The sequence below is a fragment of the Hipposideros armiger genome, unplaced genomic scaffold (genome assembly GCF_001890085.2).
Source record: "Hipposideros armiger isolate ML-2016 unplaced genomic scaffold, ASM189008v1 scaffold_25, whole genome shotgun sequence".
Lineage (NCBI taxonomy): Eukaryota > Metazoa > Chordata > Mammalia > Chiroptera > Hipposideridae > Hipposideros > Hipposideros armiger.
Window position 1 is genome coordinate 3,787,001 of NW_017731375.1, and position 26,817 is coordinate 3,813,817.

At 46.5% G+C, this 26,817-nt stretch overlaps 1 protein-coding gene across 1 annotated transcript in view; it reads left to right on the top strand.

Annotated features, from left to right (window-relative positions):
- Positions 1 to 26,817, top strand: part of DOCK2 (dedicator of cytokinesis 2) — a 398,948-nt gene that overhangs the window by 80,387 nt on the left and 291,744 nt on the right. Inside the window, exons 20-21 of the mRNA XM_019635935.1 lie at positions 16,996 to 17,104; positions 26,119 to 26,189. Of these exons, the coding sequence (XP_019491480.1) occupies positions 16,996 to 17,104; positions 26,119 to 26,189 (180 nt within the window). The remainder of the gene's footprint in view (positions 1 to 16,995; positions 17,105 to 26,118; positions 26,190 to 26,817) is intronic.

Sequence of the window (26,817 nt, forward strand, 5' to 3'; positions counted from 1 at the left end):
CTCAGTGATGGTCAGTGTTCACGTGGGACAGACCTTGGAGGGGTCACTTTTCTGTCAGTCACCCAGCTTCTCTCTGAGCCTCGGTGTGCTCATCCATAAATGGGGATAAACCATCTCTTAGTGTTTTGATGGCGAAATGAGATTACACGTACAAAGTTCTCCGTGTGGTGTCTGGTTCTTACTCCACCAATGTAATAAATGTGAGCTTTTATCATGTTTTCCCCTAGGAGAGACAGCAAGCATTCTACCTTCAAAAACTCAGATTTCAGTGAGTAAAAGGAAGTTCTGGTCTTGACTCAGTCTCAAGATGTGGCTTACCAATCCAAATCTATCCTAAATATTTCTTGCTGTTTAGTTTTTAAGAAGAGGGGCTGTCTTTACCAGGTGTCTGTGCTTTTGGGGGACCACAGTGGAGGGGCTTTTACAGCCCTGTGAATTCACCTCGGTCTGTTGCTGGCCCATTGGGTGGGCCCCGCTTATGCCTGCTGGTCCCACCTCCCCTATGTGTGTGGTCAGGCCCCTTCGCCCCAAGCAGCCATGTACCCAGCTCTGTGCTCTGCTTGCTCAGCCTGTCTTTTCTTTTTCTTTTTTTTTTTTTAAAGATTTTTTTTTAATTGGGGAATTTGGGGGATGGGAACAGTGCTGGGGGATTGGGGAAGGGGAACAGACAAGTTGCTATCGTTTTGTTCTTCAATCTAGTTGTGGAAGACGTTGCTTCACTTGCCCAAGTTGGCACCATCATTGCGCTCTTCCCTGGAGAGGAAGATCAGTCGCTGGCTTCTGGATGGCCGCTCACTGCGGCGGCTGGCCGCTCACGCTGGCTGCTGGCTACACACGGTAGCCCATGGCAACCCACTGCCACAGGGGCTGCAGCCTACGCCGTCGCCAGCGACTCAAGGCAGCCCAGCTCCAGGTTGAGCTGTTGTTCAGCATCTTAGCTGTGGAGGGCAGTGTCACTGGCCCTCATATGTGGGATCCGAACCGGGGCCCTCTGGCATCCCAAGCGAGTTCTTAACCATCGCGCCACTCGGCTGGCCCCTGTCTTTTCTTTTGCATCATGCCTTCTGCTCTGTTCCAGTCCTGCTATTTCCGGTCTTGCTTCCTCTTCCTTCTCTGTGTAATCCCCAGTCTCCTGGGGCCGCTCTGCCATCCACTAGCCCCTCCATCACCACCGTCATCCGCACCCCTCTGCTTATGAAAGGCAGTCAGCTCAATGGCTAAAGGCACAGTCTCCAGAGTGAGGCCACTTGGGTTTGAATTCTACGTTTGCATCCTACCACCACCATTTACTAATGACTATGACCATGGGCAAATCTAGTCTGCCTGAAGCTCAGTTTTCTCATATGTAAAACAGGCATGTACGTAAAAACCCTCGCAGGGCTCTGTGCAGACTAAATGAGCTAATGGGTGTCAGGCCCTTAGCACAGTGCCTGTCACATAGCAAGTGCCCGTGGTGATCATTACCATCCAAGTACATTGCACTTATTATCTCCATCAGTCTTCACAAAACTCCTGCGAGAACCTCCTATCTGACTTCATCTTCTGCTCCTCGCTTACTCCATGCCAGCCATGCGGCGCAGACCCCTGACTGAGGGCCTCTGCACCCGTCCCCGGATATCTGCTTGCTCACCCCTCACCTCTTTCACGTCTTTGCTCAAAGGTCCCCTTCACCACCCTGTTTACAGTCTCAGCCCCTGCCCCCAGCACTTCTCATGTCTCCCCTTCACTCTGCTTTTTGTCTTATCCCTCACCGCCATAGACCTAATCACACGTTAGCAGACTAGGTAATAGTTAGTCATGCTTTTGCTTACTGCCCTCTCTCTGCTAGAATGTCGGCTCCAGGACAGGAGTCTTTGTTTCATCCTGTGTCCCGAGCACTGAGCACAGCACCTGGCATGTAGGTGGCACTTACTCCGTGTGAAATGGGACACCACTTCTATCTCCCTTTCACAGAGAGGGAAGCCAAGGCTTAGATTCAAGCAGGTCACACAGATAAGCATCAGCAGAGCGAGGCCTCACATCCAGCCTCATCTGATGAAGCACATTTAAGAACCGAACTTCTTCCAGGCCATGCAAGTAGGAAGTGTGGCTGGCCCAGAGGAGGGGATGCCCTGAGAGAGAGCAGCTCCAACGGGAAGGGTCGACTTGCTGGGTGCTCTTGGGGCAGCTGGGAGGCACTGGCTGTGTGGCTTTAGGTGCTGTCATCCCCCAGCACGGTAGGAGTTCAGTAAAGAAAACGATGACTTGGAGCAGGAGTTGTCAGGAAAAGCATCCTCACTATTACGGAGAAACTGTTCGGGCCACCATGCCTTTATTCTCGTATCCTCCCAAGGAATGAATAAAGAAACACGACGGGCCAGCCCAGGTGAGCCCACACTCCTTGGAAAAAACTCACTGGTCAGGGAAAGAGAGATGCGCTCAGCATCCTGATGGAAGCAGTGGCATCTCCAGGTGCCCTCCTGCTCCCCAGCCCTTGCCTGGGAGCCGGAAGGCCGGCCATGGCACGCACAGTTAACTCCATTACCACAGGCACCAAAGGAGCACGGCTCATACCCCCGCGGGACACCGCAGCCTGGCTCACTTCACCAGGGCCAGGCTCCATTGCCTTTCCTCTGACTGCCCTCAGCGCCGGGGGACCTGATGCTCGCTGCTGCCTCTTCTGCCTTCTTATTGTGCATCTTGCTTTGTTCTGCCCTCCTCCGCGCCCAGCCTCTCCCTCACCCCGCCACCAGTTCGGTTTCTTCTTATGTCATTATTACATGCTAGCGCATCCTCCAGGTCATGAATATGTTAGGCAGCAAGATTGTCTGAACAAGGCTCAAGCATGCTCAGTGGAGCCTGCAGTTGGAGGGGATGCATAAGCCTCTGCCTTTTTAAATAAATACGAACTTAACTTGAAGGTACTTGCCAGTGTGATTTGTTTTTATTGTTCATCTATGTATAAATATTAAAACGCAATCGTGTATGTATACTGAGCCTGGGCTGGAACGCCGGTCCCATCCGCTATTCCTGTTTCTCCTGCATACAATTTGTTTGCATGTGAATGCCATTTATTCCTATGTAAGCCTCTGTTTTCAATTTTGAATATACTTTCACTTCTTGATGACAGTAATGGCTCAGTAAACTGCACAATTGCAGTTGATAGAATTATTTTATGATAAGATTAACTTGGCATCAGATCAGGATGGAAGAGTAAACTCTCGTCAAAGGGATGTTGTCAAACAGTTACTTCCCTTTAATTTTTTGTCTATTATATGAGTTACTGCAGTGCAGAGGTGGAACTAGCAGCCTGTTTCTTACAAACATGTAAAGGAGCTTTTAAACTGTTAAGTAAGTTGCCGTTATTAGAACATGAAATTGTGCATATGCTTGCACTTTTAAACAGCCCCCTTTTCCCTTTGCATATAGAAATATTGATAAACTTTTATTGGGTGCCTGTTATGTGCTAGGGGCTTTATTAAGTACCGGGAACTCTGGAATTAGTATCAGACCTCCTCAAGTAGCAACAATCAGGTGGCCAAGACAAACGTGCAGGCCAGCGATCAAATCTCCGTTCCCTGGAATAAGCAGTGATCAGTGGGATGATACGATGGAGCCTCGCAAATGGTTCCTAGGGGACAGACGGTTTAAATGACAAACTCTACCTCGGGAGGACTGGTAATTCTTCTCCAAGGAGATGATGTTTTAAAGTAGACACTGAAAGGCATTTAAAAAGCCCGCCCATGGGAGAAGAGAGAATCACGAATTCTAAGTACAGATGATCCCCAACTTACGATGGTTTGACTTACAATTTTTCAACCTTACAATGGTGCAAAAGTGATACGGATTCCATAGTTCAAATTTCTAGTTTTGATCTTTTCCCGGGCTAGCGATACATTGTGTGATGCTGGGCAGTGGCAGCACGCGCCGCTCCCAGTCCTCTGTACGATCATGAGGTCACACCGATCCTCCGCAGTGTATTCATTTGGTGAGAGGGCTTTGCCCAGCTGTAGGCTAACGAACATGAGGGTTCTGAGCACGTCTCAGGCGGGCTAGGCTAGCTGTGATGTTCCGTCAGTTAGGTGTAGGAAATGCATTTTCAACTTAAAATATTTTGAGCTTATGATGAGTTTATCAGGAAGTAACCCCATCGTAAGTCAAGGAACATCTGTAGAGGGGAACGACATATGAAATGGAACTTCCAATTATCTCTGTCACTCTGAGGTACACTTAATAAGCCTGTCCTTTGTACTTGGTCCTGTATCACTTTTCGCTCTACCTCACTTTATACTCACAACAACCCTGCAAAGTATGGATATTATTAGATTCATTTTACAGAAGGAGAAAGTGAGACCCAGAAAGGTGCAGAAAGTGACTCTAGGTCACACAGCTAGATGTTGGCAGAGAGGGGTCTGACATTAGAGCCTGGGTTCTGTGCTATCTTGTGCCCACTGTGGAGAGCGTGTTTGTGGGGAAGAGCGGATGGTGGTGAAGCGGTGGCTGAGGAGGGTGGAGGATGTGTCTGAAGAGGTGGGTTGTGACACGCTTTGAATGCCGGGCTGAGGAGTTTGACGTCCTTTTCTATGCTGGGGATACTGGCATAGATGCTGCCCTCCATCCTCAGAGCACAGACTGAATACCCCAAGGGGTGTATAAACCTGATCCACTGGGATCAGATAGAAATATTAACATTTACTTTGTGAAGGGATTAAGAAGGACAAATAGGTAGTTACAAAATAGTCACTGGGATGTAAAGTACAGCATAGAGGATAGAGTCAATAACTGCAACAACTATGTATAGTGCCCGGTAGGTACTAGACTTATCGGTGGGATCACTGCATAAATTACATAAATGTCTAATCACTAATGCTGTACACCTGAAACTAATATAAAATGATATTGAATGTCAACTGTGACTAAAAAAATAATTTAAAAAATAGATTGTCATGAAAAGAAATTTTCTTCATTTTGTCCCTAGATGAAGAAACTAAACGTTATAAACCTTTGACTTAGAATAAATTGTACGTGGTTACAATTTATAAATAAACAAGCATCTTCTGGGAATCATGCTTAAATTTTTTTTTTTTCCCATCGGAGCAGTTCAGAAACCCCGGCTTTTGGGGCGGGGTTTCTGGGGAGCCAGTTAAGTCCCAGAGCAGAGGGGTGATGTGATTACGCTCCTGTCCTAGAAAGATTGCTGCAGAAGTAAGGTTAGGATATGGAATACGGGATAGAGAAGGGGAGGCCGGAGATCAATAATGAAGCGATTGCAATAACCCAGGCCCGAGGGCTTGGACTGAGGCAGTCACCGTGGGGCTGGAGAACAAGGAAAGTAAGAAGTTAAGGGCTTATGAATGGCAGGAGTGCCACGCCTAACTGAATGCAAGCGGGAGTGGAAGGAAAGGGCTGATCTGAGGCTGAGCTGTGGGGCACATTTCATCAGGCACTGCTGGTCACATGATGAGTACAGGGGAGGAGGAGATTCTGCGGGGGAGGGGGAGGCGGTGCATGATGGGGGACTTGTTAAGTCTGAGGCATAGCTGGATGGAAACGTACAGCAGGCAGATAGATAGAGATTTGGAGTTCAGGAGACTGAGGATGCAGGTACAGTTTTGGTAGGAATAGATCCAAAGAGATATTTGAAGCTGTCGCACAAGGTGAGCAATACTATAATGCACAGGGTGAAACCCAGGAGATTAGTATGTTGAAGGGATGGATGAGTCCTGGGGAAGGAAGGTTGGGACACAGGATAGGAACCAGGAAGGATTAGTAGTCCAGGAGCCAGGACAGGATGTATATCGAGGAGGGAGTATATCAGCAGCATCAAGTGCTACAGTGAGATCATGGGGACTGAAAACAGATCAGAGGCGAGATACAGTAGCTTGCACTTAGGAGGTCTTCGGTGAATTAGCCGGCCATTTCCTGGAGTTCAGCATCTTCCCTAACACCCAGTCAGGTGGGCATCAGGGAGCAGAGGGGTCAGGTGCGATTGATTTCCCCATCATCCCCATGTGAATTAGGTGCTTTGTGGGTTGTCCTTTGCCAGGTGTAATCCCAGACTGACATCCCCCCACCCATCCCTCCGAGGCTGGGTAAACTGTGTCCCATTTGGCGCCAATCTCATGCTCCGCTCACAGCAAAATGGAACACATTAGCCTTGTCTGCTTCCATTGTCCCTTTAAATGGCTTAATTTTGCAGGACAAGAGTATCTGCACTGTAGATAGTTAAGGGAAAAGCCATGGAGGACACCAGATTGTCATTCTTTCAGGTTGAAGCCATGGATGATTTTCTTTGCTTGTTAGCTTCTTGTTAGAAGTCTGGAATCTATTAATAGCTCGCTGCCGGAACCCTTGCCTTTGTGCCAAAATGGTTATTACCGTCAAATGCTGTGGCTGACAGTTCCTCAGAGAATGACTGGGGTGGGAGATCAATTTACTGAATAAATATGTAGGTTTATGAAGTGCGTTAGCAAACTCCCTGTAACTCAGTAGGAGCATGCAGGGTGTACAGGGCCTCGTTTGCTGAAGGGTGAAACTCACCATGCTAACAGCCGAGTCAGGATGGCTGGCCGTACTTCCTGACCCACTTCACATGTGCTTCAGACAGGGACCCCCCCAAAGGAAGACTTGTTTCCTGAGCAGGAAAGCGTGCATTGCTCAGTAGTTGGGTTTGCTGCTTACCGTGTCTTTGGGGTGGACGGAAGATTAAAAAGGACTTAGATGTGAGGTGCACATGTGATAACTTAGGGCCGCCTCCATTGTGATAAATGTTAGAATGTGGCCTCTCCTACCCCAAGAAGCCAACACAGAGCGTGGCAAGGGCCCTGCACTGACTCGCGCTGGAGCCCGTGTCTGCCGCACACTGTACGCCGGCTTCTCTGAACCTGGGATTGTGCCATTTTCCCTCATCTCAGAAAGCATCTGTGGGGGCAGGAGGATTGTGCGCCTTGTAACTCATTCACAGGTTGTCTCGGCCTGGAAATCTTAAGATGGTAAACAGCTTTTCTGTTCAACTTCTTAAAATTGCCCTTAGCGCCTGCAACTTCTAAAAGGCCTGTAACTCAGTGTTTATTGTTCCTTACATTCAGCATCAGCACATTACATGTCCCATGCACACTGGGCCGTAAGATGCGGTTCCTCTTTTTACCCCTTGCGTTGATAATGAAAGCTTCCATCTAGTTGACATGTGTGTTTAGTGGTAGAGGTTTGGTTTGCATTAATAATCAAGTGTTCATCCAACACGTACCTATTGAGTAGTCACTAGGCGGCCAGTCTGCTGGGCACTCAAAATATGACAATGAATTGGACAATCTCAGGCCTGGTTTGCATGGGGTTTGTAATTTAGCTGGGGGGGGGAAGCATTAAGCAGATGCTCATGTGAGTGCATGTGAAATGAAGTGGGGGTAGGCGGGTGGGAGGTGCCCTGAGAGCGTGTTTGAGAGTTGCCAGGAGAGTAGATCTTAAATGTTCTCACACACACACACACACACACACGAACTGTAATTATATGAGAGGATGGATGTGCTAATTAACCTTACTGTGGTGACATATACATTTTGGAATATATATGTGCATCAGATCATCATGTTGTTTACCTTAAACTTACACAATGTTACATGTGTCAATCATATCTCAAAGCTGGACAAACATGGTTCCAGGAGGTGGAATTCGGGGGACTTGATGACTGAAGGACATTCAGCCTCTGCAGGAGTTACCTCCATCTACCTCAGTCTCTGACTTGGGTGCCGATGGGCCAAGTGCCACACTGGGGAACTCTTCAGGGTGAGCTGGCTTGGCCTTGGATGACCCGCACGCCCATTCTGACTCTGACAACAGAAGCCAGTTAAGAATCCTGGAAGTTCCCTCACTGGTAAAGCGGTTGACCTAGAGATGAGGGAGCCAGCGCCCAGAGTGAAGTGACCTGCTCAAGGTCACGACACTGATGCTGGAGTCTGGTTTAAAATTCAGTTCTGGGGATCCAGCCCCCTGCTCTTTCTGCCACACTGTCCTCTACTGGCAGCCCGTGTGGCCCTTAGCCATCTGACTACTCAAATGAGGTCTCCAGTAACGCAAACTTTGGCATGTTGGGACTCTACACTCCCTCGGGTGTTCCCAGATTTCAAAACCAAGAGCTTTTACTGTACGTGTATTTTTAAAACCGACACCATTTGTAAGGAAAATGTTAAAAATTCTGTTTAACTCCACACACCAAATGTCAAGGCTCTCAGTGGAACAGAGCAGGAAGCCTGGGGTTAATTATCCTCTTCTGGAAGCCACAAACCTAAAGGACACAGTTCAGACACTCTTGGCTTGACCACCATTTAGAGGAATAATAACTTGACATTTCTCAGGCAATTGTCTCTCCAGCCAGAGCCTGTGCCAGGCACCAGGAGGTGGGTGAAAAATTAGCATCGCAATCCTGTAATTGTAGAGGAAGAACTGCCTCTGGTCATGTGACCTTGAGCTACGTCCCCTGCCCCTAGCCCCAGTTCCCACGGAGAGAAGGAGAGAATTCAGGCAGGACTTTCCAGGAAAGGATTGTTCTAGAAAGGAGCTGACGGCAAGGAACATTTACTCCAAAGAAAGAGTAGTTGCCTATTTTTAAAATTATGTTTACTTGTTTAAAAATCAGAATATAATGTGAAAGTGTATAAGGGGATTGTTGACATACACAATCCTTTTTCTAAGAAACAATGTGTAGATTTCCAGATTTTACTAGGGTGTGTGTGTGTAAGTGTGTAAAATCATGCTGCAACTTTTTTTCTGTTATCACTTAAGATATCAGGGAGACGCTTCCTAGGTGATTAAAAAACTAAAGGAAGAAATGGTAAGAGAAGCAGTCAAAACCTAATTTCTTCCCAGTACCCAAACTTTTAGATCATCTGGGCCTAAAGAGAAAGAGCTTTGAAGGACTCTACTGACTATGAGCTCCTCTTTCAATTAGAGGATGCAATCTACATTATTCTCTCTGTCTTGGAACCATAAGCAGCGTGTGTGTGCGTGAGTACGTGTATATGTATGTGTGCACGTGTGAGTATGTGTGTTCCTGTCTTTGGAGATGTTGTTTTGGGAACACTACATTTCCAATTATGTTGAGGGAAAAAACCCTGAATACCATTTTTCATGCTAATGGGGAAATTTACTTAAGTGCAGAATTATGCAACTTAGTTCTTGCCAAATTATATAAAAGCTGCAGCTCCTCTCAGTAGAATGATAGATGGCACAGGGCACACATCATACTCTATTCATAACTTAGAGTTCTTTTCAAGGCTTTTGCCTGCATCTTATTACCTACTTACTATTAATTTATTACACAGGGTTGCCATATTTTAAAAGTAAAGTGAATGTTTTAGATGGATTGTTTTTTTTTCATTTCTTCCATATGTTAACTTCAATATATTTTTTTAACTTCTTTTCTTTTTTTTAATTTAAGCTGTTTACACTTCCACCTGAGGCAGTTTTTCTTGTGATTACATTATTTTTTTGTGTTCATTCTAGACATTTTCCAAAACAGGATCCTCGCATATTGAGCGTATCTTTTCCCCTGTCATCTACACATCATCCTTCTCTGGGGGTGATGTACAGGAAGAAGACTCTTTAGTGTAACTTCTTTGCAGTTTGCCGTAAGGGGTGATCCCTCCTCAAATGTCAGAGTAAATGAAAAAGTAACAGTTCAAGTAGAAATAATTTTGTCGTTTAAGCATTGGCCCCAGGAGCTGGTCTGAGCCTTGCATATAGGCTATTGGTGGCATCCAGTTCAGTGAAGTCTGCGTGGAGTTCTCTAGTCCACCAGGGCTACTTAACAATTCACACTGGCGACACTGTAGTTGCCCGGGCCCTTCCTTACCTAGTCCCTTTCTGATACATTTTACGTTTCCTCTTCTAACAGAAGAATGCTTTCCATTTCAACTTTGTTACCCTTCAAGAGAAAATTTCTTTGGCCACTGTTGAGCTGGACAGCTCACTCCAGGCTCATTGCACCACAATTCCATGAGTAATCTTCAGTTTCTGGTTCATTTCAGGCATCTAGTCCTCGGTGGTAGGGGGAGGGGTGGGGATGGTGACGGTGACCATGCAGGGAAGAGGTGAGTCAGAAAGATGACCCTCTCAAAGTGCTTTTCCCGAACTATTGGTTTGACTTAAAGTGCCTGCTGAGTGCATGGAAGGCTTTCTTTCTGTAAGTAGGATCAGTAAATGCAAAGATAGTTTTCAGATACACTCAGCCCCCTGGTTTGGCTATAACTTTTTCATTCCAGGTTGTAGGGAAAGAGGTAGAGGAGAGAGAGAGAGAGGGAGGGAGAGGGAGAGGGAGAGGAGGGGGGGGGAGAGGGAGTTTCTGATCGGTAATTACTCTTAGAACACCACCAATGGCTTAATGGTTCTTTTTGTAAACTCACTAATTTACACCTACTCTAATATAGCGTATCATTGACTCAGGGGTAGAAGCACCAGCCAAGTCACCTTGAATTTAGAGCTTGAACAGAGAACGTTTAGAGCCAGTCATTTAGCTTCTTTGACAGTCCCATAACACCATCCCCTCGGCAGATAGCGCTTTCCTGCCCGCCCTGACTTGTTCCAATTCTCCACAGTTGGCTCTGACTTTGCTCTGTTCCCCGGAGGCAGTAATGTCTTGTGGTGAAAGGCGTGAGCTTTGGAGCCAGACACTCTTGGGCTCAAATTCTGACCCTGCCATTTACTAGCTGGGTGACCTTGAACAGTTAGCATAGAGCCCAGTGCATAGCAAATGCTTAGTAAGTAGCAGCTATTGTTATCAGTAAAGGTGATAATAATAAAATAATAATAAAAGTTTGCGTAGCTGAAGATGGCTGTACGATGATTGAGACCTTGTTTGGTCCCCATTAGAATGAGCTGAACTACTTTGAGTCCTGGATTCATAAGACAGCTCTGTCCAGCTTCATGAGAGGTGCTGAGGTTCATTGATTTCATAATTTATCATGTGTTGATACATTTGTTTGTAATTCACTTTTGATGTTCTGGGCCTGTTGCTAGTCATGGGGATATTATGACAAAGATGGCCTTAATGTCCGCCTCCATGGAGCTTATACACTAGTGGGGAAGGCAGGCCAGTCAGTGGTGATGATGGAGAGTGAAGCGTCCGGACAGGGACGCCTCGGCTGCCGGGACAGCCTGCCTTCTGTACAGTGTGCAGTGCATATCGTTCGTCCAAGGAAAGTCATTGAATAACTGGCCTCCCTCCCACAGAACTCCGCCAGTGCCTAGCGTCATGTCTGGGGGGCACAAAAGTATCCTGACTTGTGTAGCAAGTGACAGAATGGTGTGGGGTGACATCATTGAATAATTTTGCTCAGTTCCGTATAAAATCATGGAGACACTTAAAAGAGAGATTTTATTTTAAAAACCATCTAATGAATCTGGTCTTGCCTCCCAGGCACTTATGAAATGAGTCAGGTCTGTGTCTGGCTGAGGGCATATCTGGGAGAAGATGCGACTGGGTGTGGGAGACAGAGGAAAAGCTGGGGTCCGGGGCTAATCCTGGGGGCATCAGTGGGACTGCTGGGGAGGAAGGAAGGACGTGGCGAGGACAGGCTGTGGTGGTGGCCGGGGAGGGGTGGCTGAGGGCAGAGAGGCGCCACCAGGTGGGTGGCAGTGTCAGCCCGAGCCCTTGATCCCTCCCCTGGGCTTCCATCCCTTTGTTCATTCCTCTTTAAACATTCTTCTTCTTTTCTCTTATGCACAAAGTAGATAATTGCCTCTACCAAATGAGCTCATCCATGTGGAGACCTTAGTGGAGTGCCTAGCCCTTAGCAAATGCTCGATAGTAATATTAACATTTTGTTATTCAGTTTTTCTCCCTGTATAGCAAGGGGTGGGGATGCTGACAATGACCGTGCGGCGAAGAGGTGAATCAGGAAGGAGACCTTCTTACTCATGAACCTTTTCCTGTTGCTTTGACATGAGGTACCTGTTGGCTCAGCTCATGATTTCTCTGAGGATGGAGACTGAGTCTTACGTTTGTCTCCATTGCCGTGCCTGGCACACAGTAGGTGCTCAATGAATGGACCAGTAATTGTCTTTATGAAGATGCTGGTATCTTTCTCCTTAGTGCTTAGGAAGCAAAAACGACCGGATTTGGAAGAAAAATATGATACTATGTGACAATAGCTAACGTTTATTGACGTTTACTGTGTGTGAGGCACGTGCTAATCACTTTACACGCATTATTTCATTGTAAGGCCACCTTATGGGGCGAGTGCCATTTTAGTAATGAGAAAACCGAGCCTTAGGGAGATGAAGAAACTTAGCCAAGGTCACCCATCTACGTGGCGGAGCAGGGTTGGAAGCTGTGCAGTGTTACCTCAATTCCTATATTGCCTCAAAGAGGCGGGGAGGAAACCAGGAGGATGCCTGTGAATGTGGCTCCGAAGGGCTGGAAGTAGCTGAGGTATAGAAGATGAACCGGAGCCGGTGCCAGGAAACCCTCCTCCCGTGGATTCTATGGCTGGCTTTCCAAGGCCCGAGATGCCTTGGTTAGATTCCGCTACCTGGGGCTGCTGACTGGCCTGAGGTTGCCGTCTCCGTTTTGAGCTGAGGCTTTACGGACCTGCATGCAAGAGGTGGTACAAAGCATTGCACACACCATCTGGGGCCCCGGTTGCATTTGCTGAGTGCTCAGCTGTGCACAGTGTCTCCTTAATGAATCGCGTGCAAGCCCAGCATCGCTGTAGTTATGCAAACCCCAGGGGCTGCAGCGCCCTCTGCTGTCGGACTCACACGTCCCAGGATGGCGCCTCGCAGGTGGTTCCAGTTCCCAGTGTGGCCAGGCACTTCCGGCCCTGCAGTAACCTGTTCCCGGGCAGAACCAGGAGATTTCTGAAGCACCTTTCTAGGCATTCTGAAGCCAGAACAAATGTTTCCCTCCCAAAGTGATAACAGAGACCAAGTGCTAAAAAAAGGGCCTTGAAATGACATCTGCTGTACCCTTATCTCCAAGGCCACCTTTAAAGCCTTGCAGATACACGAGGCATTGTTTTTCTTTTTGCTTCAAGCTTCTCAGGTCTCACAGTGCTCAATGGTCCCCATCATCAGTTTATTTCTTCTGTATATTCTGAAACCTGATGTATCTTTTCCCTTAGTCATCCCTGATCCTCCAAATATTCGTTTTATCTATGTACACTCAGATCAGTCTCAGATCAATGTTGGCCAATACAACCGCTTCTGTGCTGAAGAATCAACAACTATAACAAGAGCTGGTACTTACTTAACACTTACTAACTGCCAGCTACAATAGTAAACACCTAAAGGCATTATCTCATTCATCTTTTCACCTTAAAGGAGCCCTTTGAGCGAGCATCATATCCCCATCTTATCAGTAAGGAAGGTAAGATTCAGAGACATAATTTGTCTAAGGTCACACAGCCAAGTGTATGGAGGAGTCTGGCTAGATAGCAAAGCCCCTTACACTAAATAGCTTTTTGCTTCCTTTCTCTTTCCCAACTGTGGTCATTTCCTTCAACTCTTCCTTTTACTCCCACCAAGTAAAATCACAGGCTTAAAAATTAACACACACACACACACACACACACACACACACACACACACAGATTGATAAGTCTGCAACAATGTTGCCTAATAATGTAGCCGGTGTAAAATGCAAGCCATTTCCCCACAGGATTGCTTTTTTTTTATCCTTTGTGAAACTGAGGCAGGTATCAACTGAATTTCCTTCCCTGACCCAGAGTGCTATGTTAGGCACTAACTTGTGACATGAATGACTGGGAGCAGCTTAGGTTCCCACAGAGGCAGATGCCCCAGTCTTGTCCTCACGAGAGCTGTGTCATCTGCGCTCCCTCGTTAGCTTCTCAGAGCACGGAAGGAGAATGCTGAGCTCTGGTTCCAGCCACACCTCTGAGACAGCGCTTGACCTAGTCACATGACTTGCCGGTGGAAATTAAATTCCGGTTTCCTACAAAGTGTAAAGTTGAGTAGAAGACCTTGACTTGAGCTCACAGCTTGAAAGTCTCTCTTCCTTCTCACCTCTGCCAAATAGCATTTAAAAGACGTCAGTGAAGCCCAGTCACTGCCCCCCCTGGTTCTGTTTCTTCGCCTGTGCCATAGGAAGCCTGGACACGGTGCTCACTGCCCTCGCTACAGCTCGTGACCTAGAACCCCAGGGCCCCGCAGAGCTCTGACTAGAAGTGTGTGTGTGTGTGTGTCTGTGTGTGTCTGTGTGTGTGTGTGTGTGTGTGGAGGCGGGGGGACAAGGCATCCAACCAGGGCCCGTGGGAGCCAAAAAGGGAGTTATTGGAAGGATATTTGTGCAGCTCTGAAAATCCAAAGATTCAATAACCAGACACAGAAAGGTCTGGAACTGGGGTAGCCTCAGGGATCTCTTCAGCAGGAGTTCACAAACGTTTTCCCTCTGAAGTACCACCATTAAGACAACTCCCAACAAAGCCCATTTTTATGTTTCTGTGTTAAAAAATACCAATTCCAGACAGAGAGAGCCTCGTGAGACTATTCAGTTATGGGAGGTGGGGGTGGGGGTGGGGAGGGTCACCCAGCAGGAAAAAGCTGCTGGAGGCCTTTCTTGTAGGCAGCACAGGTGGCTCCTAAGGAGAGGACCTGGTCCCCCACCCCACACACACGCACACACATGCATGCATGAAAATTACAAATAAGTGTATCTTACAGAGAAAGTCTAAATAATGACGAGTCCACCGTGGGCAGCCACGTCTGGGTAGTAAATGTGGGTGGGAGACACCATAGACCAGTAACAGGGATTATGGTGGTGTTTGTTAAAGGTTTTCAGGTAGCTGAGACAAGGGGAACAGCAAGGGATTTCAAGGGAAGTGGCTTGGGGGGTAGGCCTCCTTCAGCTTGGCTTTGGGCACAAAGGAAAACTAACAGCCTGTCTCATGGGGAAGCCACCGCCCCTTTGAACTAGGATCCTCCCTTCTTTCCTGCCAGATCTGTCCCATCTTTTCCACTTTGATGGGATTTGGGCAAGTTCCAACCCCTTTAGAGTATTGTGTATCCTTATCTGTGAAGTGCAAATGATAGCAAAAATAATTCTGCCCCTACAATTAACAACAGCAAGACAATAGCTTACATTTACTGGGCCAGGCCCGTGCTGAGCCCTGGCCTGAGAGCTGGCCTCACAGGCCTTGGACACAGTGCAGCTGTCACCTTCATTTTGCAGGTGAGAAGCCCAGGCTTAATGGAACTAAGAGAGTCACGAAAGCGTATAGCCAAGTGGCATACAAACTGAGTGATGGCCAGGTTTGAATTCCGGCGTTCACGCACACGGATGTGGAGTCCTTGGGCAGGTTGCTTGAGCTTGGTCATTCTGTAAAATGGGGATAACGATAGGGCCCACCTCATGGTGTCACTCTATCTATGGACCGTGCAGGGCAGAGTAATGCCCTGTAGTATTTGCTGTTATTCCTAAGGGCTGTTAGAATAGGGCAGAGCAGAGATTGGAACCCAGAGCCCATGACTCTGAAACACATACTCCACGGCAGACATCTGTGCCAGCGCAGCCAGAAGGTTCGGAAGTGAGTCGTGTAGGAGAGCGGAGAGGAGTCAGGTGGGGACGTAGGGAAGGGAAGAGAGAGGGTGAGAAGCTATGTCAGGACCCATGGGGCCTCTCACAGCCTCGTCTCTGTGGCCTTGAGCTAGATACCCAGGAAGTCAGCAGCAGTCCCTGTAATGGCTGCAACAGTCAGCGCTGGCTTCCCCTGAGGCTTCTCACTTCAGGAGGACCTTAGGAAGGGGGAATTAAGAAAAGGAAGGAAAGAGAGATGGTGACTAAAGACAGAGAGAGAGAAATCAGAGGTAAACAAAGAGCCCCACGAGAGAGAATGAGTGAATGATACGCAGAAGAGGATAAGTAGAGAGACACACTTACAGAAAGGAAGTCAGAAGCAGAAAGATGGGCGAGCGCATGGGTGGGGGTTTAGTGGAGACGTTCTCTGCAAGGTGGACTGCCAGTCCTGTGGCTGACAGAGCAAACAAACCCGTTCAGTGTGTCGGGGCTTTATCTAAGGACAGCACCTTTCCCACAGCTGTGGCCCAGCAGCGGGGACTGTGTAGGGCTGTGACAGGAGATGCGCTTTATCTGAATTGGGGACAGAAGCGATCTTCTCTGTATTTCGCTCAGGATGCCACAGATTAGGCTGTGGATATTTCACAGTTTGCGATAAAGCCTTGTTTGGAGAAGCCTTGGGCTGAACTGCACTCCAAGGCTGGGTCAAGAGGGCGATAAGACTCAGGGCTTGGAGGCTGATTCTATACGAGGGGTGGTTTCTATAAAAAGTCACAGGTGTGTGTATCAGCACAGGGCTTGAAAACCTCCGTGAGGCTATCCGTCAAAATGTTGACACTCACTAATCTCCGGGTAGGATTAATGAGGCATCTCACTTCATAAGTGATGCATTTCTGTTCTGTGTACATCTTGTACAGGAACAACACAGGGCCTTTGTAATCAGAGGAACACAAGGTGTCAAGTAGGTAACAAGCACGCTCCTGAAATGACAGGGCAGCTAAAGCGAGGCCCCTGACGTGGAACCAGCATGACCCTGTTTATCTGACCAGCGGGCGATGGCGAACGGAAGGGCTGTGTTTTGGAAATAGTTCCCCTTGATGTTTGCACGATGCTTTGAAAATCAGACACACACAGTGTACTCTCTGATTCTTCAAGAAGGGTCAAATTATTAATGTCTTCTCGGCTCGGACAAGTTTTATTCCTTTGAGGTTCTTCAGGGTTTCATTAAAAAAGAAGGTGGGGGCGGATTTGTGATGCGGGTCTGTGGGAGCGGCTCTGCTCAGTGTGCTGGACCTAGGGTTTTCCCTGGGTGAGTTATCCACATGCAGCAACTGCTGAATCGTCTACCGCTGCTCCCCCTCCACACCCCCCCAAGTCCCCATCTCCCAGCCTGTCTCTTTTCAATTTTAAATGAAGTTTGCGGCTGGCTCACACTTTGAACGGTATTGCCCTTGGCTTGAGAAAAATGACGCAGATGTGTCTTCTTCCAGGCTGTATGAAGGCAAAGAACAGATGGAGTTTGAAGAATCCATGAGACGGCTCTTTGAATCCATCAACAACCTGATGAAAAGTCAGTATAAAACCACCATCCTTTTGCAGGTGAGTTCACACTACAAAAGTCATCTGTCTTTCCCTCGGCCGTTCGATAAACAGTGGTGACGCAGTATCTCCTTTTGCCTGGACATGCAGCCCTGTGTTAACTGAAGGCCGTGACGGGCCCCACGATATAAGGATCCCGCAGACCAAGGGCTCCTTAGGGCAGGAGAGAAAGCATATGCACTTCTTTGTTTCCCGTGAAGGTCGCTGTACCTCTTTTAAAATGGCGCTGAAGCTTTTGCTACGTGGAAGGAAGTAGGTCAAACCTGCCCCACTTCTAATGGTGAGAGAAGTCAAGGTGGCATCTCTTAAAACCATCTACATTTCTTCCCCAGTGTCCTAAACTCAGGTCCTTCTTTGAACGAAGAGGCCATTTCAGGAAGACATCATAACCACACATATCTTGGGGGAAGGGACAAGGACAGAGCGGGGAGAAGGTAGGGGAAGAAAGGAGAAGCAAGGAAGCAACGATGAGCCAGTGGGTGTCTGCCATACTGAGGAGCCCTGGGTCACCAAGAGTGTCCTTTGTCTTCTGTAGGACCTTACGCTGGTCGTGTGACCTCTCAGTGTCTCATTGTCCTCATCTATAAAACTTCACTGTTTGGGCGAGAATCAAATAAACATTGTCTGAAAAAGAGCAAAGCACAAAACGCTATGCAGATGTGGCGAATGAATGCGGCCATTGTGGTTTTGGCACAGCTCTTCTCTTACTCAGGCTCTGATTGTCTGGGCAGCAGTGTAACAAATGCCGCGTTTTCCCTGGGACTCGGCCCAGATTGTGCTGGCTTCTCCTCAGGGATGTCTACCCCAGAGCCGTGGCAAGGGGCTTCATCTCTTTTTCAGTTTGCTCCAAGGGCCAAATTTAGCCTCAGGGATTTACATAAAATCAGCGAAGCTTTCTACCTATTTGGGTGGTTGTGGGAAAATTATCAAAGAAAAATGTCAAGTCACGTTCAAATATAGGAGCAATACCATTTCAAGATAATTGAATGCTGCTCAATTGGGGTATGAGGAAAGGGCTGACGAGGGGAAGTGGGGTCAAGGCCATGTGATGTTAGCAAACCCCACACAAGGAACCTTCTCCGATGTGGACATTTGCTACAGGAGAAAAATTTGGATTTCGAGCCAGAGAGAGACCTGGGTAGGAGGTTGGGTGTCCACACCTGGGTGCACAACACCGGGCAAATCATTTCCATTCTCTGGGCCTCCGTTTATCCTTTTATGAAATGGGAAGCCTTAAGGTCTAATTTAAGGGATTATTGAGAGGATTACAGTAATGTATGTAAAGCATGATGTATAGAGCCTGTTTTACCTAGTTCAATTAAATAAGTTTTATTCATGTATATCTCTCCCTCCTTTATCTCATCATGAAGCAGAAGCTCTCAGGGGCATTTCCCTAGAGCAGAATCTGGAAGGGCGAAATAATATTTGTGTTTCTAATCCTATCACAGGAAACGATGTCAGCACATTCAGGTATCAATTTCAAGAGAAACCCCCAGAGACTGAAGGCGAAGTCTCACCAAGTGAAACAGTCAGGTCACTGGAGTCCTGACTCTGAGCCTGAGTGGGGGACTGTGGGAAAGGGTGCTGCGATCTCCGAGTAATGCCTGCCATACGTTCTGGGGGAGAGCAGAGTGAGAATGCCAATGATTGGCATTCCTGGTTCAGCCTTTACACTTCCAGCTGGTTAGCGGCTTATGGCGGAAACCCTAATTCATGCCTGCCTTAGGTTGGAGTACAGCCGATCTGGTTCAATCTCAGCTTTGCCCATTGTGAGCACTGGGACCGAAACAAGTTATTTCTGCTTTCCAAGGCTCAGCTAACTTTTGTGAATGGCTTTCTGTAGCTTTCCTCACCGTTCAGCATTGCCATGGAAGCAGGTCCCCCAAAACTGTAGAGAATTGAAAGCCAGCCATGCAAAAAGGGTAGAAAAAGCATTAAAAACACCTTCCATTTGTTAAGTACTTGTCATGTGTCCAGAGACGCTGGGCTTTCATATACAGTATGTTTACTCCTGGCAGAGATCTGCGAGGAATCACTGTCTGCAGTTTCCACAGAAGGCTCGTAAAGTTAAATAATTGATCCCAAATTATTCCTGTTCATAGTGGTGGAGGTAGGATTTCAATCTGCCCAGGTCTCTTAACTCCAAAGTTAATATTCTTCTCTAAGCCGCAAGACATGCGTTAGGCTAGGGGGGGTTCCATGTGCTTTCAATAACGGGCTGTATACTAGAAGTCTCTGTGTGTGCCAGCCCTGTAAGCGTTGTTGATAAAACTGATGGCAGATTGAGACAGTCAACACGAGACACTTGTGAATTGGACATAACTCAAATGTGAGTACAGGGCATTTGGGGACATCGTGCAGACCCATTTGACCCCTTCTCCTTTAGGCCTGTGATTCACCATCATGCTCCAATTTAGTGGTACAAGTGAAAATAAACGAACAGCTCAGATTGCATGACATGCTCACTTGGTCACTATGATTGCCACTCCTGCGACTAAAGCCACTGGAATGTCCAGGAGGGCAGGAGGCTCTGTCTTTATATCTGCGATATCTGAACCAGACGCTGCCACGTAGTAGGTACTCAAATATCTTTTGGCTGGATGAATGAAAGAATAAATACTAGCTTCCACTGTTTTATGTTTTAGCATTTATTATGTGTCACGCATTGATCTGAAAGCTCCGCATATATTGTTAGCTCTGTTGCTTTTTATAAAAACAGCCTTATTGGACAAAATTCTCTTATTATTCATAATCTACAGATGAGGGAGTGAGGGCTTAGAGAGGTTGAGTGACTTAACCACAGCTGAGAAGAAGCAGGTCTGGGATTTGAACCCAAGCTATGTAAGTCCAGAGTCTGCGTTCCTAATCACCACCAAACAAAGGGTAGTTTCATCAAAGACCCAAGTCTCCTGGCGAAACGCCTGGCGGATAAGCAGTAAGCAGCAGTAAGGGCGGGCAGATGTTTGCTCCATAATCATGAAGATGACTCATTAAGGATGCCTCTTTCTTTCCTTCCTTTTCTTTGTTAATTGGTGTAAAATATTCTCATGTCCAAACTAAGGGAAGAGAGTGGCCCGTTCCTGAGAAGTGGCCTATGAGCTATACACTGACTCCTCAGAGGTAGGAGAAATGAGATGTAATACTTAACAGCAGGGCTGGAGTGTCACTAGGTCTTTAAATGATTCTTGAATTGTGTCCTCTTCTCAACCATATAGCCCGTGCTTAGGGTTCATATTTAGGAATGATGGATTTACGGTGGGTAGGATGACATTGTGTGATAAAGAGGCCACCATAGTCATACTGTAGCTCACGTTTTTCAATTAATCTTCACACCAACCCCGTAAAGTGGTAACTTTATTCCCTTCATTTCCCTGATAAGGAAACTAGACTGCATAGCGTTAACTTCCCCAGCAACACCTCGATAAAAGTGATCCAGCTGGACTTGAGCACAGACAGCCTGCCTCTTCTGCCGTTTCATACACTGAGCATCTCTGCCTCCTGCCAAGCCTCAGGGGCCAGCACGATGCTGCTTTGCAGAAAGCATGGAGACATGCATATTCCAGAAGCTTTGGTTCCTCTTCCCTTTTTCGCTGAAAGATTAGTGATGAGGCTGACTATCCTGAGAGACTTCTGTGCTTTTCCTCAGGGCAGCTCAGCATCTTCTGGTCATGCTGGGGTGAATTCCTGTGACATCGTCCAGGGTCCATGGACCTTGACCATGCACTACGTGGCTAAAACAAAGATTGAAAATGGGTGGGATGGGAATATTGTCTGGGCTCTTGAATGAGGAAAACACCACGCGTTCTTGTATAACCTGGCATCATCGCACAGAGTGCTCTTTGGGGCAGAATCATGTCTGCCGGCACCAGTGCTGGGCCCACTCGCTCTGTTTTCACAGGAGAGAGGCAGAGAGCCTGAAAACACTCAGAAGGAACGTCCCCTTTGAGTTTGAGAGAATACAGCTGTTTGGTTTTATTTTTTGTTGTTATTTTTTGCTGTTTGCTAGCAGCCCAGGTTTATCAATCCTGGTGAAGTCCATCTGGATAGCAGACATCTTAAGTGTCCTCCTGTGACTTCTCTCTGGACCAATAAAATCACTATTGCTTGGCCTGGGTCTGGCTCTCTCCGTGAGGGCAGCACCTGGGCCTCTGGCACAGGGGTCCAGAGTTGATGATTAATCTAAGAAATTCACTTGGTGTCACCAGTTACTGACCTGCAAAGGTTTTCCTGGCGACTATTCTTCCAACCCCTGTATATGTGGTAAGGAGGACCCATAACTTAAGGGATGTTGGAAAAACTGTACCTTCTTTCAAAAACTGTCATCATAAAGAGAGGGGTACTCTTTGTCCACCTCCTCCACCAAATCAACCCTCTCTCCTCTGCTGAAACTTCCCCGCTTGCCAAGATGGAAGCCTTTCCTGAGGCTGGATGGGAACTAGCAGAGCATCCTGGTAAGGAGCCAGTTGGACAGCGTCAGGTCCACAGACTTCCTGTGCTGCCTATTAGCTATGTGGCTTCTGGCAATTTGTGTAACCTCTGTGCCATAGTTCCCTTATTGGTAAAATGAGATGACAGCATACTCATAGAATAGATGTAAGAATGAAGCAAGGTTATGAATGTAAAGTATTGGACATACGTAACGTTTCCAATAATAGTTGCTGTTTTAAAACCCTACAGTTAATATCCTATTATATATGTGTATGTGTTTATTTTCCTGTTCTATGTACACACGTGTATATTCATACACATACATAAACGCGTGTATGTTTTTCTTAAATATTATATATAATATAGGTATGTATACTATGGAATGAAAGTAATAACATGACAGTATCATTTTATGTAGAGCAGTGGTATTAATGAGAGTAAAAATAACAGCAATAGTAAAGCAGCACAGCTCCAGGAGGCCAGCAGGCCCAGAGAGCTGAGCTGTTTCTAGAAACATGCACCCGTGGAGGTACGGCCCCAGCAGGTCTTATGGCCGAGCTGCTCTGCCTTCCGAGGAGAACACCTGCTGAGCCTACCTGCTGTCGCTCCACTCAGGTGTGTCCCAGGGTTGTGTGAAGGGGGGCACTGTGGACAGGAGCCCTGGGGCCAGTGCTGTACTGGGACAGTGCGGCTGTGACAACAGGCTGGGCAAACTTCCAGCGTCAGAGATGAGCTGTCCCCATTGGAAAAGCAAACCACGGGCCTGCCACTTCTCTGTGAGGCCGCCCGGACGAGTGGGGAGTTACTGCTCTCTGGTTGAGTTGATAACAGCCTCTGAGTCTCAGGGTGACAACTATGCCGTCTGTTTTACTTTATAGCCAGCCCAGGGCTGGAAGCTGGGAAGGTTGGCTCCTCCTGAGGCCGTCCTCCTCCCAGCCCCGTCCAGCGCCTCCTCACAAATAGCTGGAGTGTTACATTGTGAGCGCAGATGTAGACTCCTGGCCATGCTGTTCTGCAGCGTCACTCTAAATCCTGAAGGGATCGCCGCCCTAAAGCCAGCAGCTTACAGCAGACACTGAAGTGCTGGCTGTCCCCAGCTTGCTGCGGGTTTGTCTTTGTTCTCTCACTTTCGTCTTGATGCCGATGAGTACATATTATACTCTGTCCAGGCGCGGGACAATGAGGGCAGATGCTCGACAGGTGACATAAGGAGAGACCCAGAACACATACTTTTACGGGCATGCTGGCCATTAGACTAGCTGCGTGGTATGCTTGATTTCACATCATCCCCCTTTCTGCTGAGGCTCGGGGGGCTGAGGAAATGGGCCTCGGAGTGTGCCGGTGCTGGCTTCTTCCTGTCGCTTGCCCAGCTCTGTAGGCATCCGCTTTAGCTATATACCTGCTTGGTGTTTCCTGATATAGCTGGCCTGGCCAGCTAGGTGGGAATGCAGTGTGTCCTATAATGGGCTGGAGGAACGTCATAATGCATCTTGGCATATTAAGATTATGAGAGTTCCATGATAAAAAAATCAACTCAGTGGTTTATCTTTACTTATGCCAAACTTTCCCTAAATTATTCAATTGCAAATTCCTTTTCCTCCATAGAATACCTAACACCACCCTATGGGACAAGGGTGTCCCAATAGAACATAGTTTTAGAAACATCAGCTTTTGAATCTTGTTATCTCTTATCTTGATTTGAAAGAGTAAAAAAATAAATCCCTAGACACAGAATCCAATAAGTGTAAAGAAAAAGTCTGACAAATCTGAGGACATACAAATTAAATCCTTCTATTCAACAGAAGATATGATAAAGCTTGTCTTTTAGACAAGCAGCAGTCAAACTAAGGACAAGCAAGACAGCATTTTTGCAAAATGTCTTACTATTAAAAGGGTTAATATTAATAATACATAAAGAATTCCACAAACCAATAAGAAATCTCCCCACCCCCAAATGGGGAAAGAATATGAACCAAGCAATTTAGTAAATGCCAATGTTCAATAAATACAGAAAAGGTGTCTACCTGTACTAGAAACCAAAGAGTTGCAAATTATATATCAGATATTAAAAAGATTTATATACCAGGATTAGCAAGGTTATAGGGCACAGAGGGAAAGGAAATTGGTTACCACTTTTTTCTAAGGTAATATAACAATATCTCCGTAAATGTATATGGATGTACATTTGTATATATGTGTATATATGTTTTGAAACACTAATTCCTTTTCAAGCAGTCCATCCATCCTACAGGTAATCTTACAGATACACAAATGTATATGTTAAATATTTTCTTACCATATATTTTGTCATAAAGAAAAACAAAAAATAGCATGGAGTCCATCAGCACAGGAGGGCTTGAAAAGGTACAGAGTGTGCATGCACCCGGGCATCGCTGTGTAGTGGTTGGAAATGATGTGTATACGTGGTGTCTGGTTAGCTGCCAAAAACAAGTTGCACAGCTGTATAAATCACACACACACACACACACACACACACACACACACACGTGCACATACATGCACGCACACACGCTCATGCATAGAAAGCAGTCTAGAAGGACACTCACCACCTGGGGAGTAGGGATTTGGGCCGAGCTGGTGATGTGGGACTTCAGGGGTAATTTTTGCCCTATTACTTTATCTTGTGTGAATTTGTTTACATCAAACATTTATCACTGACTTTTAAAAATCATAAAGAACCAGGGAGGAAGGATGAAGGCATAGAGAGACACTTCCTATTTAAGTGCGGTGGGCATGGAGTTCCGTGGTTAGAAGGGTGGCTTGACAAACGCCTGCCTGGATCGGAATCCTTGCTCTCCCATTGGCTAGCGGAGTTCCGTGGTTAGAAGGGTGGCTTGACAAACGCCTGCCTGGATCGGAATCCTTGCTCTCCCATTGGCTAGCGGAGTTCCGTGGTTAGAAGGGTGGCTTGACAAACGCCCGCCTGGATCGGAATCCTTGCTCTCCCATTGGCTAGCTCTGTGACCTTGGGCTAGTTATTGAATTTGGATGCATTAGAGGTTCCTTATCTATGAAAAAAGTATTTCCCTTGTAGGGCTGAAATAAGGTATTCACCTAAAAAAAAAAAAGCCAAAGTGAGAGGCAACAAGCGTTTATTTGGGATAAAAAAAGATTATATTATAATTCTTGGGGCAGAGATTGAGGCAGAAACCCAAATAGTGTCCTGATTATGGGGTAAAGGCAAGAAGTTTTTATGAGAAAAAGGAAGGGACATAATGATATGCATAGAAGAAAGGAATTTCTACTGATGTTAACAAACTGAGCTGCTCTTTAGCCATACATGGCTGGTTGCTGATTCTATCTTCAGAAAGAGAGCCCATAATTGTCAGTCCTTGTGATAAGTCCTTGTTTTACATCAAACATTTATTACATCAAACTGAGCTGTTCCTGTGAGCTTTGCAAACAGTTGTTCGTAAGACCATGTTGGTTTGGCCGAAGTCTAAAGGATATTTTGCCCAGTTCCAACATTCCAGGGGTTCAAGGAGTAAAACATGCCAGGCAGTTCCTCCAGAAAGGCGGCCTTGGCTGTTTTTCGAAATGGCTCTGCTTATGTCATTTTCCACAAAAGTTGAACAGGATAACCTAACCACAGTGCTCAGCATAGTTTCGGCCCCACTGCAAGCTCTCAGAGAGCAGTCATAACCGTTATTTATGCTAACTACGAAGCTCAATTGTACATGGCTAGGAGCAAGATTTTAAGACAGGAATTTCCACTATTTTAATTTTGGTCTGATTGCAAAATGGCGATACTGTTGACTGTAGAACACTTAGAATATACAGAAAAAGAAAAAGGAAATTAAAAAATGCTTACTTCCATTAGATTCTTCAAAATTGTTTTCCAGCCACATGACTTACATCTCCTTTTGTGGAAATGGCAGCCTCCTCTGCTGATTAGCAGATGGCACTGTCATATGAGGGGGTGGGTGTGTCTCCTACTTCTGGATGCATCAGTTGACTTACACAGGGAAAGAACCATCTGCCATAACGCCGTTTTTCTAAGCCAGCTACTGGACCAAAACAAGCCCATGATTGTTCACAGATGGGCCGGGGAGAAAAAATATGCATGCCTTAGTCAAGCCATCCTTGCCACCAACAAAGCAGTTCAAGCACATCATCTTCCAATGATGACAGAAGGTACTATTTATTGAGCACCAAAAATATGGCTCTGTGCTGGATGCCTCACTTATATCATTTTTAATCTTCACAATCCTGCAAAATAAGTATTATTTCATCAGTATTACAGATAAGGGAACTGAGACACAGAGAGGTTAAGTGTTTTGTCCAAAGCCACGTGGCTACTCAGGAGTACAGCCAGGATTTGACTGCAGGTCTGTATAACTTCAAAGTCCTTGATCTTTACTATTCATTGCTGCCTCCTTCAAGATATAGGAAGTTGTGACTTACTTCTGCGTACAAAGAGCGTGCTAATGTCTTGAATCTCTGCAGCAGTGCCCAGGATGCAGCGTTGTTCTTTCTTGATCTGTGCCAGGTTGCACAGTATCCTCCTCATCAGGTGGAGTTGTTGGATGTGGGCAGCACTCATGTTTATTTCACTTCCTACCTAGGTGGCGGCTTTGAAATACATCCCATCTGTCCTCCATGATGTGGAAACGGTCTTTGATGCGAAGTTACTCAGGTGACAGCATGTGATGTACTTTTCTGGGCTCCGTTACCAAGCCAGGGATTCAGAGGGAGAGGAGGTTTCTCGTGGGGGTTTCCAGATGGGCACTCAGTGTGGGAACAGGGAGGGCACAGATTAGGGGCTTCTTACTGGGCCTCCAGGGTGAGATTTTTATACTTTCATTTTGTTGTGTCCGGGCTTTGATGAAAACCAACTATAAAATAGGCATCCTTTTTTTGATGATACAAATGCTACAGAATACAAACTTGTAGGTTAAAAAACTAATGTTTGGTGTAAATAGGCTTGAAGATTATTTGAGGGGTCCCAGTCTTTGCCCTGAAAACCCTTTTGCTGTCTTCTTTTTCACTGCATTCTTCTCATGAGATAAATATTCTTTTAATGGGATTATGCTGTTAGAATAGGGCTATCTGAGCCAGATACGCCCTTTTCTTCTTTTTTCTTCTTTTTTTTTAAGATTTTTATTGGGGAATTGGGAGATGGGAACAGCGCTGGGGAATTGGGGGAAGGGGAACAGACAAGTTGCCGTCCTTTTGTTCTTCAGTCTAGTTGTGGAGGAAGTTGCTTCACTGGCCCAAGTTGGCACCATCATTGCACTCTTCCCGGGTGAGGCAGATCAGTCACC